Consider the following 12054-nt stretch of genomic DNA (forward strand, 5'->3'; position numbering starts at 1 on the left):
TAGGAGACGATGATGGAGCAGTAGCAAAACCATGAATGAGGTGGAAGATGAGACCTCCATCTATCTGGATCTCCTTCTGCCTGAAGCCTGTTCTTCTTCCTCCCTGATCGGACATCTCTCACATTGTTCTGCTGCAGCTTGTTCTCCGGCTTCCTCCTCCTTATCTTTAATCTGGACTTTCACTAGTTTTTGTCCTGGCTCAGAGTGAACAAGTCCCACTTTGCTGCCATTAACATTGTTACATTATTGTTTGGAAACATGCAGGTCCCTCGGATTAAGAGTCTGATGCTCGACATCTGAGATACCGAGGTCTTGCATGAGAACTTTGTTTCTGTCTTTCCTCCATTTGTTTTTTTAATAGCTTAAGATGAATATTTAAAATGATCATGTTACTACTTAACAGTCAGAAATAGCTGTCAGCAGTTAATCCACCTGAACAGGGACTTGAACCCTGGACCCTCAGATTAAAAGTCTGATGCTCTTCCAGCTGAGCTACTCAGGCCACATTTGGAGTGTTTTGTTTCTTCTTTTTCTTCATGTTTTTTCAAATATAAGGCATTTCAGAGGTTTTGAAAAGTCCTGGAGGAACTTGCAGTGGTTGTTCCTCTTAAACATGACAGGAAATGCTGCTCAAGTCTGCTTTAAACGTTGCAGGTTTTTCTTCCATTGAAGTCTTTCTGTCTGGCAAAAGTCAGTCTTCAGTTTTCCAGTATTTGAACTTACAGTAATAACTGTATCAATGTGTATCAATGTCATTGGAAAGTCAGTGTCCATCTTCTTTTAAACTTTTATATCGGTCCAATGTTTTTTCATCAGGATAGTTTTCCTATTATGAAATAGAGGACACTTTGGTTTAAAGTTAACAAGTTTGGATGGGGTGCAATGTGGGCTGGGTAGCAGTCGTGGCGGGGTGCCTCGACGACCCAATCCCTGGACCAAAGCCCTCGCAGTGGGGACATGGAATGTCACCTCGCTGGGGGGGAAGGAGCCGGAGCTTGTGCGTGAGGTTGAGAGATACCGGCTAGAGATAGTCGGGCTCACCTCCACACATAGCTTGGGCTCTGGAACCAGCGCCTTGAAAGGGACTGGACCCTCCACTACTCTGGAGTTGCCCAGGGTGAGAGGCGGCGGGCTGGTGTGGGCTTGGTTATAGCCCCCCAGCTCAGTCGCCATGTGTTGGAGTTCACCCCGGTGAACGAGAGGGTCGCCTCCTTGCGCCTTCGGGTCGGGAAAAGGTCTCTCACTGTTGTTTGTGCCTACGGGCCGAACAGCAGTGGGGAGTACCCGGCCTTCTTGGAGTCCCTGGGAGGAGTACTTGATACTGCTCCAACTGGGGACTCCATTGTTCTACTGGGGGACTTCAACACTCACGTGGGTAATGACAGTGATACCTGGAGAGGCGTGATTGGGAGGAACGGCCTCCCCGATCTGAACCCGAGCGGTGTCTTGTTGTTGGACTTCTGTGCGAGTCACAGTTTGTCCATCACGAACACCATGTTCAGGCATAAGGGTGTCCATCAGTGCACGTGGCACCAGGACACAACCTAGGGCGGAGGTCAATGATCAACTTTGTTGTCGTTTCATCTGACCTTCGGCCGCATGTCTTGGACACTCGGGTGAAGAGAGGGGCTGAGCTGTCAACTGATCACCACCTGGTGGTGAGTTGGATGCGCTGGCGGAGGAGGAGGTTGGACAGACCGGGCAGACCCAAACGGATTGTGAGGGTCTGTTGGGAACGTCTGGCCGAGCCCTCTGTCAGGGACATCTTCAACTCCCACCTCCGGGAGAGCTTCTCTCGGATCCCGGGGGAGGCGGGGGACATCGAGTCCGAGTGGACCATGTTCTCTGCCTCCATTGTCAACGCGGCGGCTCGAAGCTGTGGACGCAAGGTCAATCCTAGAACCCGGTGGTGGACACCGGAAGAACAGGATGCCGTCAGACTGAAGAAGGAGTCCTACCGGGCTATGTTGGCCGGTGGGACTCCTGACGCAGTAGATAGGTACCGGCAGGCCAAGCGAGCCGCGGCTCGGGCAGTCCTGGAGGCAAAAACTCGGGTCTGGGAGGAGTTCGGGGAGGCCATGGAGGAAGACTTTTCGGTCGGCCTCGAGGAAATTCTGGAGGACCGTTCGGCGCCTCAGAAGGGGGAAGCAGTACTCTGTCCGGCACCGTTTACGGTGTGGGTGGGGAGCTGTTGACCTTGACTGGGGACATTGTCGGACGGTGGAAGGAATACTTTGAGGATCTCCTTAACCCGACTGACATGCCTTCCACTGAGGAAGCAGAGGGTTGGGGCTCGGAGGCGTGCTCATCCATCACCTAAGCCGAGGTCACTGAGGTAGTTCGTAAGCTCCTCAGTGGCACCGGGGGTGGATGAGATTCACCCTGAGTACCTCAAGTCTCTGAATGTCGTAGGGCTGTCTTGGTTGACACGCCTCTGCGACATTGCATGGAGGAAGGGGACAGTACCGCTGGGGTGGCAAACCGGGGTGGTGGTCCCTCTGTTTAAAAAGGGGGACAGGAGAGTGTGTTCCAACTACAGGGGGATCACACTTCTCAGCCTCCCCGGGAAAGTCTACTCCAGGGTACTGGAGAGGAGATTACGGCCGATAGTCGAACCTCGGATTCAGGAGGAACAATGCGGTCTTCGTCCCGGTCGTGGAACACTGGACCAGCTCTATACCCTCCGCAGGGTGCTCGAGGGTTCATGGGAATTTGCCCAACCAGTCTACATGTGTTTTGTGGATCTGGAGAAGGCATTTGACCGTGTCCCTCGTGCCATTCTGTGGGGGGTGCTGAGTGAGTATGGAGTCCGGGGCCCTCTACTAAGGGCTGGCCGGTCTCTGTATGATCGAAGCAGGAGTCTGGTCCGCATTGCCGGCAGTAAGTCAGACTTGTTCCCAGTGCATGTTGGACTCCGGCAGGGCTGCCCTTTGTCACCGGTCCTGTTCATAATTTTTATGGACAGGATTTCTAGGCGCAGCCAGGGGCCGGAGGGGATCCGGTTTGGGAACCTCAGGATTTCATCTCTGCTTTTTGCAGATGATGTTATCCTGTTGGCTTCATCAGACCGGGACCTCCAGCATGTGCTGGGGCGGTTTGCGCTCTATAGATAGATAGATAGATAGATAGATAGATAGATAGATAGATAGATAGATAGATAGATAGATAGATAGATAGATAGATAGATAGATAGATAGATAGATAGATAGATAGATAGATAGATAGATAGATAGATAGATAGATAGATAGATAGATAGATAGATAGATAGATAGATAGATAGATAGATAGATAGATAGATAGATGGATAATGAGTTTGGGTTTTGATGCACCTTCAGATAATTATTACGTTTAAGTTTTTGTGTGGAGACCATTGTTGATATTTTCACACTGAAATAAAAAGTCAATTCATGATGCAGATTCGAAGCCTTTTATTTTCTGCAGACAAAACAAGGCAGTAAAGAACAAAATCACACTGTATTGAGAGGCAAGAAAAGATCACAGAATAGAATATGCATCATAGTTTTAATAGTAATCATTTATATATATATATATATATATATATATATATATATATATATATATATATATATATATATATATATATATATATATATATATATATATATATATATATAAATGATTACTATATAATTGGCTACACTGATGGTAAGGGACTGTGCTTGAAAAAGGTGAAAAAAAAGTTGAAAAAGGTCCCTTGTCTGGTTCTTCCAGGCTGAACTTCTGGATCAGGACCCATCAGTGAACAGAGAATATCATATCACTGGAAGATTTACAGCACGGTTTTGTCTGTTTTAGCAGGAAAACCACAACTGCCTATGGTGTGTGGAAGAGTCATTTTTATCTTATTGACCATTGTTCATATGTATCAGTCATGGATATCCAAAACAGGTTCTCTCCCTGGCGGGGAATTGTGTGTCTTCTGTGTGACAGGCAGAGATTCTGTCCACTATACTAAAGATGACATGTATTAAAGTTTGTTAGAGAAAGTACTCAATGGCCAATGTACAAAGGAAATCCTGGATTTATCGGAATGCTCCAAGATGAGTGATTTTCAACTTCAGAGTGTAGAGTTCTGCACCTTCTGGATCACAGATGGAGGTTCTGTGGCTTAGTTGGTCAAAGTGCCTGTCTAGTAAACAGGAGATCCTGGTTCAAATCCCAGCAGAGCCTCTAAACTCAAATGTCTTGAGACGCCTGAAAGATCACATATCTTTCACTGCTGGTTCTGGCAGTATTTCTCACGCGCTTGCTTAATTATAGCAGAGTACTTTGTCAAAAGTACTCTTGCATCTAAAACATGCAGGATTGCGGCCCTCGAGGACTGACTTTGGACACACCTGTCTTAGAAGAACTTTAAGAATGGAATGTGTGATTAAACTTTGGTTAAGAAACCTTCTAAGTGCCTTTCTTTTTTTTAAGCTACATGCCATTTTTCCATTTCACCACCATGGACTATGAATGAATGAGAGGCTCTGCTGGGATTTGAACCCAGGATCTCCTGTTTACTAGACAGATGCTTTAACCAACTAAGCGACAGGGCCTCCTTCTTCACCACGACCATCGACCGCATAACTGCAGACTCTGCACCGATCCGTCTGCCAATCACGCTCCATCATTCCCTCACTCGTGAACAACGAGATACTTGAACTCCTCCACCTGAGGCAGGACTTCTCTCCCCACCCGGAGAAGGAACACCACCCTTCACAGGACAACATTCACAAAACAAATGCACCGAACAATTCACACGTGCGTAGGACATTACACAAATGTAATTTTGATGCACTTACATATGCACTACAAATGTCTGTGTGCTCCATCCCAACACTGGCAGCTCAAAGATAATGTTGCTCTGTTCATAACTCACAGAAATCAATCACCGTGTGAGAGGAGAAGGTGAAGACTTGATCCAAACATGTGGAAGAATCCTCTACAAATTCTTTGGTTTTAAACTTAACCTGAGTTACATCCTTACTGTTGTGAGTTTAAAGGCTCTGCTGGGAGTTGAACCCAGGATCTCCTGTTTACGAGACAGGCGCTTTGACCACTAAGCTACAGGGCCCTCAGTTGAACAAACATGTATGTAGATAGGCTAATTTTAGAAATAAAAAGAAAGCAGTGACACTGAATTGGGATTCAGAAGATTCTCCCTTCAGTCATGGCCGTCTGGCCTGATTTAAAAGTTACTGATCTGTGAGGGTTGAGGGTGGTCTTTAAGATCCCCTATTGCACCGATATAAAGGTTTAAAACGAGATGGACACTGACTTTCCAATGACATTGGTACGCAGTTATTAAGTTCAAATACTGGAAAACTGAAGACTGACTTTTTCTAGACAGAAAGACTTCAATGGAGGAAAAACCTGCAAAGTTTAAGCAGAATTGAGCAGCATTTCCTGTCATGTTTAAGAGGAACAACCACTGAAAGTTCCTCCAAGGCTTTTTTTGAAATGCTTTATATTTGAAAAAACATGAAGAAAAAGAAGAAACAAAACACTCCAAATGTGAACTGAATAACTCAACTGGAAGAGCATCAGACTTTTAATCTGAGGGTCCAGGGTTCAAGTCCCTGTTCAGGTGGATTAACTGCTGACAGCTATTTCTGACTGTTAAGTAATGACATGATCATTTTAAATATTCATCTTAAGCTATTAAAAAAACAAATGGAGGAAAGACAGAAACAAAGTTCTCATGCAAGACCTCGGTATCTCAGATGTCGAGCATCAGACTCTTAATCCGAGGGACCTGCATGTTTCCAAACAATAATGTAACAATGTTAATGGCAGCAAAGTGGGACTTGTTAAGATCTATTTTCTATTTAAGATCTATTTTTACTGTTGTTATTAACAACAGAAAACTGTTTAAAAGCACACCAGAAGTACAGAAATGAAAATCTATCTATCTATCTATCTATCTATCTATCTATCTATCTATCTATCTATCTATCTATCTATCTATCTATCTATCTATCTATCTATCTATCTATCTATCTATCTATCTATATCTATCTATCTATCTATCTATCTATCTATCTATCTATCTATCTATCTATCTATCTATCTATCTAAACTTGTTAACTTTAAACCAAATTGTCCTCTATTTCATCTATCTATCTGAAACAAAAAAGGAGTCCAATTAAAGAAAGGGGAAAGGGTTTACGGACTAGGCCTTACCGGCTGACCTCTTGGCATGAAAGAGAAGCAAGATGTAGGTTTTCAGCATTCACACATCATGCCAATGTTGGTCTTCAGGTAAAGCATTGTACTACAGTCTTGAAACTTTGCTACTTGGAGGAGAAAAACCACAAATTGCATAAATCTCTGGGGCTCGTCCGGGAATTGAACCCGGGACCTCTCGCACCCAAAGTGAGAATCAGGCCTGCTCATCTCTTGGCTTGCTGATTGGGTAACGTATTGCGTCACACATCGCGTCACTTCCTGGTGTTGCGGTCTGTTGCTGCTGCACGGCGCGCAGGCTCAGATCTATCCCGACTTTTTATCTAAAACTTAGACTGTTTTCTGGTAAAATAGCACTATATCTGGTACATTTCTGTCTTTATTTCAACACTCGCTCATTTTCTCTTCCGTAACTTTCACTGTCACCAATCACCGATACATTTCTGTCCATTAGCCTCCGTTAGCATCTTAGCATGGCCTCTCCGGCTCCCACCGTTTCACCTCTTTGCTGCTCGGTGTGTGAAATGTTTAGCTATTCCTCTGCCTCCTTTAGTGAAGACGGTAAGTGCTTAAAGTGTAGCTTATTTGCAGGGCTGGAGGCGAGGCTCAGTCAGTTAGAGGTCCGGTTCGGCCAACTAAACCATAGTCCGAGAGCCTCCTCAGCTAACCAGGCTAAGCTAGCGACGGACCGGCCTGTAGCAGCTGAGCGTAGCCGCTCCCCTGCAGCTCCCGAGCAGCCGGCCAGTCAGGACCGCTGGGTGACGGTTCGGAGGACGCGTAGTCCTAATGGGTTCACGGAACACCACCACCCGCTTCATGTGTCTAACCGTTTTTCCCCACTCAGCGACACATCTGTTGAGAAACCGACCCTGGTAATTGGAGACTCTATTGTGAGACATGTGAGGCCGACTCCAGAGACCTTAGTTAGGTGCATCCCGGGGGCCAGAGCGGGCGACATAGAAGCAAATTTGAAGCTGCTGGCAAAGGGTAATCGTAAATATGGTAAAGTTATCATCAATGTCGGAGCTAATGACTCCCGTCTTCGCCAGTCGGAAGTAACCAGAATTAATATTGTCTCGGTGTGTAACTACGCCAAAACCATGTCGGACTCCGTAGGTTTCTCTGGTCCCCTCCCCAATCTGACCAGCGATGACATGTTTAGTCGCATGCTCTCACTCCGCCGCTGGTTGTCTCAGTGGTGTTCAGAAAACGACGTGGACTTTATTGACAACTGGGAGACATTCTGGGGAAAGCCCGGTCTGATTAGAAGGGACGGCATTCATCCCACCCGGGGTGGTGCAGCTCTTATGTCTAGAAATCTGGCCAATGTTATTAGACACTCCCCCTGACAATGCAGGGTCCAGGCCAGGATACAGAGCTGTAATTTAACACACTTCTCTGCTGCTTCTCGAGGACCAACGCCTGCCAACAAAACTGTAGGATTGCATTATGTAATTAGCGACTCTAAAACTGTAGGATTACATGATATTGGCGACTCTGGCCAGTTGCCTAGCAAAATAGAAGTGGTTGCAGTTCCCCGCCCTCCAAAAGTTCACCAGGTGCGGCGTTTTGGAGGCGTTAATCAAGATAACCTTGTAAAAATTAAAACCAATGTACATTTGGTACCAATTACAGACCGAAAAATTAGATGCGGACTACTAAATATACGATCATTAAGCTCTAAGTCTCTGTTAGTAAATGATATAATTACAGAGAGCAGGAGTGATATTTTCTGCTTAACAGAAACATGGTTACAGGAGGAAGAGTATGTTAGTTTGAATGAATAAACTCCGCCCGGCTACTTTAACCATCACATTCCTAGAAGCACGGGCCGAGGCGGAGGAGTCGCAGCAATTTATAACTCCGGTCTCCAAATAAAAATTGAACCTAAGTGCAACTATAATACATTTGAAAGCCTCATGCTTGGTCTGAAATTTCCGAGCTGGAAATCAGAGAAGCCAGTTGTGTTAGTGGTAGTGTACCGGCCCCCTGCTGGTGCGTATCTAGAGTTTTTGTCTGAATTTTCAGATTTCCTTTCTGGATTATTGATCAGCACAGATAAATTCATCATAGTGGGTGATTTTAACATTCATATGGATGTTGAAAGCGATAATCTTAAATTAGCCTTCGATTCTCTTCTAGAATCAATGGGTATCTCACAAAAAGAGGATAAACCGACGCACTGTTTTAATCATACTCTCGATCTCGTTCTCACCTACGGTGTTGAAACTGATGGTCTGTTGGTGTCACCTGTAAACTCCCTTTTATCCGACCATTACTTAATAACGTTTGAATTTAATTTTGTTGATGTTGAAGTGCAAAATAGGAGGTATTATTTTAGCAGATGTTTGTCTGATGAAGTTATTGTTAAATTTAGGGAGGCCATTACTTATCTTACGACGGTGCGAAATAGTGATGTAGTCGAGGCCAGTGACCTGGGTTCTACCTCTGCAGATGTTGATTTCCTTGCTAGTAACGCTGCTGATTTGTTGCATTCAGCTTTAGATGAAGTTGCTCCTTTGAAAAGGAGGGTTTCTAGCCACAGGAGCTTAACTCCCTGGTACAATTCAGATATTCGCATGTTGAAACAAAACGTGCGTAAAATGGAAAGGAAGTGGTACTCTTGTAGGTCTGTAGACTCTTATCGTGAATGGAAAGATATTCTAATAGTATATAAAAAAGCCATTCGCAAAGCCAGAACAGCTTATTATTCAACGTTGATAGAGGATAACAAAAGTAACCCACGTTTTCTGTTCAGCACTGTAGCCAGGCTGACAAAGAGTCACAGCTCTGTGGAGCCGTGCATTCCTGCAGCTCTCAGTAGTGAGGACTTTATGAGCTTCTTTAACAGTAAAATCACGAGAATAAGAGAAGAAATCAACCAGCCGGTTGTGGGCGTTTCTTCAGCTTTAGCGACTTCCCTAGGCTCTGACTTGTCTTTAGACTGTTTTGATCCTATAGACCTCCCTAAGCTGACTTCACTCGTTAATAGAGCTAAGTGACCCACATGTATGTTAGACCCCATCCCGACTCGACTATTCAAACATATTTTTTCTCTTATTGATGTGACAATACTGGACCAAATCAACCTATCCCTAAGCTTAGGATATGTACCACAGGTTTTCAAAGTGGCAGTAATTAAACCTTTACTTAAAAAACCTTCTCTTGACCCAGACACCTTAGCTAATTATAGGCCAATATCTAACCTTCCATTTGTATCTAAAATTCTGGAAAAGGCAGTTTCAAGCCAGTTATGTGACTATTTGTATAGAAATGATCTGTTTGAAGTCTTTCAGTCAGGGTACAGAATGCATCATAGCACAGAGACAGCACTGGTTCGAGTCACGAATGACCTCCTTATGGCCTCAGATAAGGGATTAGTGTCCATACTGGTTCTACTGGACCTCAGTGCTGCTTTTGACACTGTAGATCATGGCATTTTACTGCACAGGTTAGAGCATGTTGTTGGGATTAAAGGGACAGCTCTACGTTGGTTTAAATCATATCTATCTGACAGGTTCCAGTTTGTTCATGTACATGAGGTTTCTTCAAAACAGTCAAGGGTCTGTTATGGTGTTCCGCAGGGTTCAGTGCTAGGGCCAATCTTGTTTAGTTTATACATGCAGCCATTAGGAAGTATAATCCAGAATCACGGCATACACTTTCATTGTTATGCTGATGATACGCAGCTCTACTTGTCTATGAAGCCGGATGAAACAGAACCGTTAGATAAACTTCAGGCATGTCTTAGGGACATCAAGGACTGGATGTCCAGAAATTTCCTGCTTCTAAATTCAGATAAAACAGAGGTTATCATTCTTGGTCCAGAGCATCTTAGGAAGGGATTAGATGGTGTTTGCGATGGCTTCCAGTGCAACTGTGAGAAACCTTGGTGTTGTTTTCGATCAGGATTTGTCGTTTAAACCATATGTTAATCAGGTTTGTAAAATAGCGTTTTTCCATCTCCGTAATATTGCAAAAACTCTCGCAGAGTGATGCAGAAAAACTAGTTCATGCGTTTGTATCTTCTAGACTGGATTACTGTAATGTGTTATTAGCAGGATGTCCAAGTAATTTGCTGAATAGGCTCCAGCTGATCCAGAATGCAGCAGCACGAGTGCTGACAGGAATCAGCAGGAGAGACCACGTCTCTCCAGTGTTAGCGTCGCTCCATTGGCTACCTGTAAAATTCAGAATTCAATTTAAAATTTTATTACTTGCATATAAAGCCCAAAACGGCTTAGCTCCGCAGTATTTACAAGATTTGATAGTGCCTTATATTCCTGGCCGAGCTCTCCGCTCCCAGGGTGCAGGTTTACTCGTAGTTCCTAGAGTATCCAAATGTATATTTGGAGGGCGGGCGTTCTGCTATCAGGCACCATTACTATGGAACCAACTTCCAATCTGGGTTAAGGAGGCTGACACCACCTCCACCTTTAAAACTAAACTTAAAACCTTTCTGTTTAGTAAAGCCTATAGTTAGTGTTTAGTAAACCTCTAGCTGGTGTTGGTAAATCTCTAGGTAGTGTAAACTCTAGTGTGTTAGAGTCAGTAGTCATAGTTACAGCTATAGAACAAGACTATAATAATTTAGTCTCAAATATAGCTTCGCGGTAGATATGCTGCTATAGGCTTATGCTGCACGGGGGCACCGACATGATCCACTGGGCGGTGCCTCTCACCCTTCTTCTCCTCTCCTTTTCCCTGCCTCTCTTCTCCATTACCATTTTTATCTATTATAAATATCTCATAGCTATCATTTTTGTCCATCGCTCCTGTAGTTTCTTGTGCTGGCCCCCCTTTTTTCTCTTTTGTGCATGTTTGCAGGCTGGAGCCTTGGGAGCTGCGTTCTGGCCTGTGCTCCCGGCCCCCCTCCCCCCATCCCCGGTCATCCCGTTGCTGCTTCCACCTGCTTACGTGGATGTCTGCTGTTGCTGCTTCTGCCTGCCTGCACCCCCCCCCCCCCCCCCCCGGTCATCCCGCTGCTGCTTCCACATGACTGCTGTGTGCTGCTGACGTAACTGTGTATCAATGTCATTGGAAAGTCAGTGTCCATCTCCTTTTAAACCTTTATATCGGTGCAGGGGATCTTAAAGACCACTCTCAACCCTCACAGATCAGTAACTTTTGAATCAGGCCAGACAGCCATGACTGAAGGGAGAATCTTCTGAATCCCAATTCACTCCTTTCTTTTTATTGCTAAAACTAGCCTATCTACATACATGTTTGTTCAATTGAGGGCCCTGTGGCTTAGTGGTCAAAGCGCCTGTCTCGTAAACAGGAGATCCTGTGTTCAACTCCCAGCAGAGCCTTTAAACTCACAACAGTAAGGATGTAACTCAGGTTAAGTTTAAAACCAAAGAGTTTATAGAGGATTCTTCCACATGTTTGGATCAAGTCTTCACCTTCTCCTCTCACACAGTCATTGATTTCTGTGAGTTATGAGAGTTCAACAGAGCAACATTATCTTGGAGCTGCCAGTGTTGGGATGGAGCACAGACATTTGTAGTGCATATGAAAATATGTTATTCTAACATACGTGCATCAAAATTACACTTGCATTGTATTTTCTCCATTCACCTGGTTCAAAAGAACACTAACATACTTGAGTTGAGTCCAACTTTTGAACCAGCTCGCTTTTCTTTGGTGGCATTTATGCTCAATTCTGGGCAGCCAATGTTCCTCAGTCTTGTTCGGTAGTTTGACATTTTATACTTCAAACTAATTTTCCATCCATAGAAGCCAGTAACTGATCCCTGCTCCTTTAAACAAGGATACGTTGTTATGAGGGCCTGGGCCACGTCATCGAACTCTGAACTTGAAGGGCAAACTTTGTATTTGACAATTTCTGATGCCAAACC

General features: G+C 44.6%; 2 protein-coding genes and 5 non-coding genes across 7 annotated transcripts in view; 4 read left to right on the plus strand and 3 right to left on the minus strand.

Annotated features, from left to right (window-relative positions):
* LOC133452321 (NLR family CARD domain-containing protein 3-like) overlaps positions 1–12054 on the plus strand; it is a 674416-nt gene that overhangs the window by 449500 nt on the left and 212862 nt on the right. The window lies entirely within an intron of this gene.
* trnak-uuu (transfer RNA lysine (anticodon UUU)) lies at positions 430–502 on the minus strand. Its single transcript has one exon. It is a non-coding gene; the product is annotated as a tRNA-Lys (tRNA).
* trnat-agu (transfer RNA threonine (anticodon AGU)) lies at positions 4120–4192 on the plus strand. The gene has a single exon. It is a non-coding gene; the product is annotated as a tRNA-Thr (tRNA).
* Positions 4490–4563, minus strand: trnat-agu (transfer RNA threonine (anticodon AGU)). Its single transcript has one exon. It is a non-coding gene; the product is annotated as a tRNA-Thr (tRNA).
* trnat-cgu (transfer RNA threonine (anticodon CGU)) lies at positions 5009–5081 on the minus strand. The gene has a single exon. It is a non-coding gene; the product is annotated as a tRNA-Thr (tRNA).
* LOC133452347 (uncharacterized) lies at positions 6667–7524 on the plus strand (the record flags this gene model as incomplete). Its single annotated transcript, XM_061731597.1, has 1 exon — positions 6667–7524. A coding segment is annotated over exon 1 (858 nt), but the record flags the coding sequence as incomplete, so codon positions are not given.
* trnat-cgu (transfer RNA threonine (anticodon CGU)) lies at positions 11433–11505 on the plus strand. The gene has a single exon. It is a non-coding gene; the product is annotated as a tRNA-Thr (tRNA).

This window comes from Cololabis saira, chromosome 10, assembly GCF_033807715.1.
Source record: "Cololabis saira isolate AMF1-May2022 chromosome 10, fColSai1.1, whole genome shotgun sequence".
NCBI classification, from domain to species: Eukaryota; Metazoa; Chordata; class Actinopteri; order Beloniformes; family Belonidae; genus Cololabis; species Cololabis saira.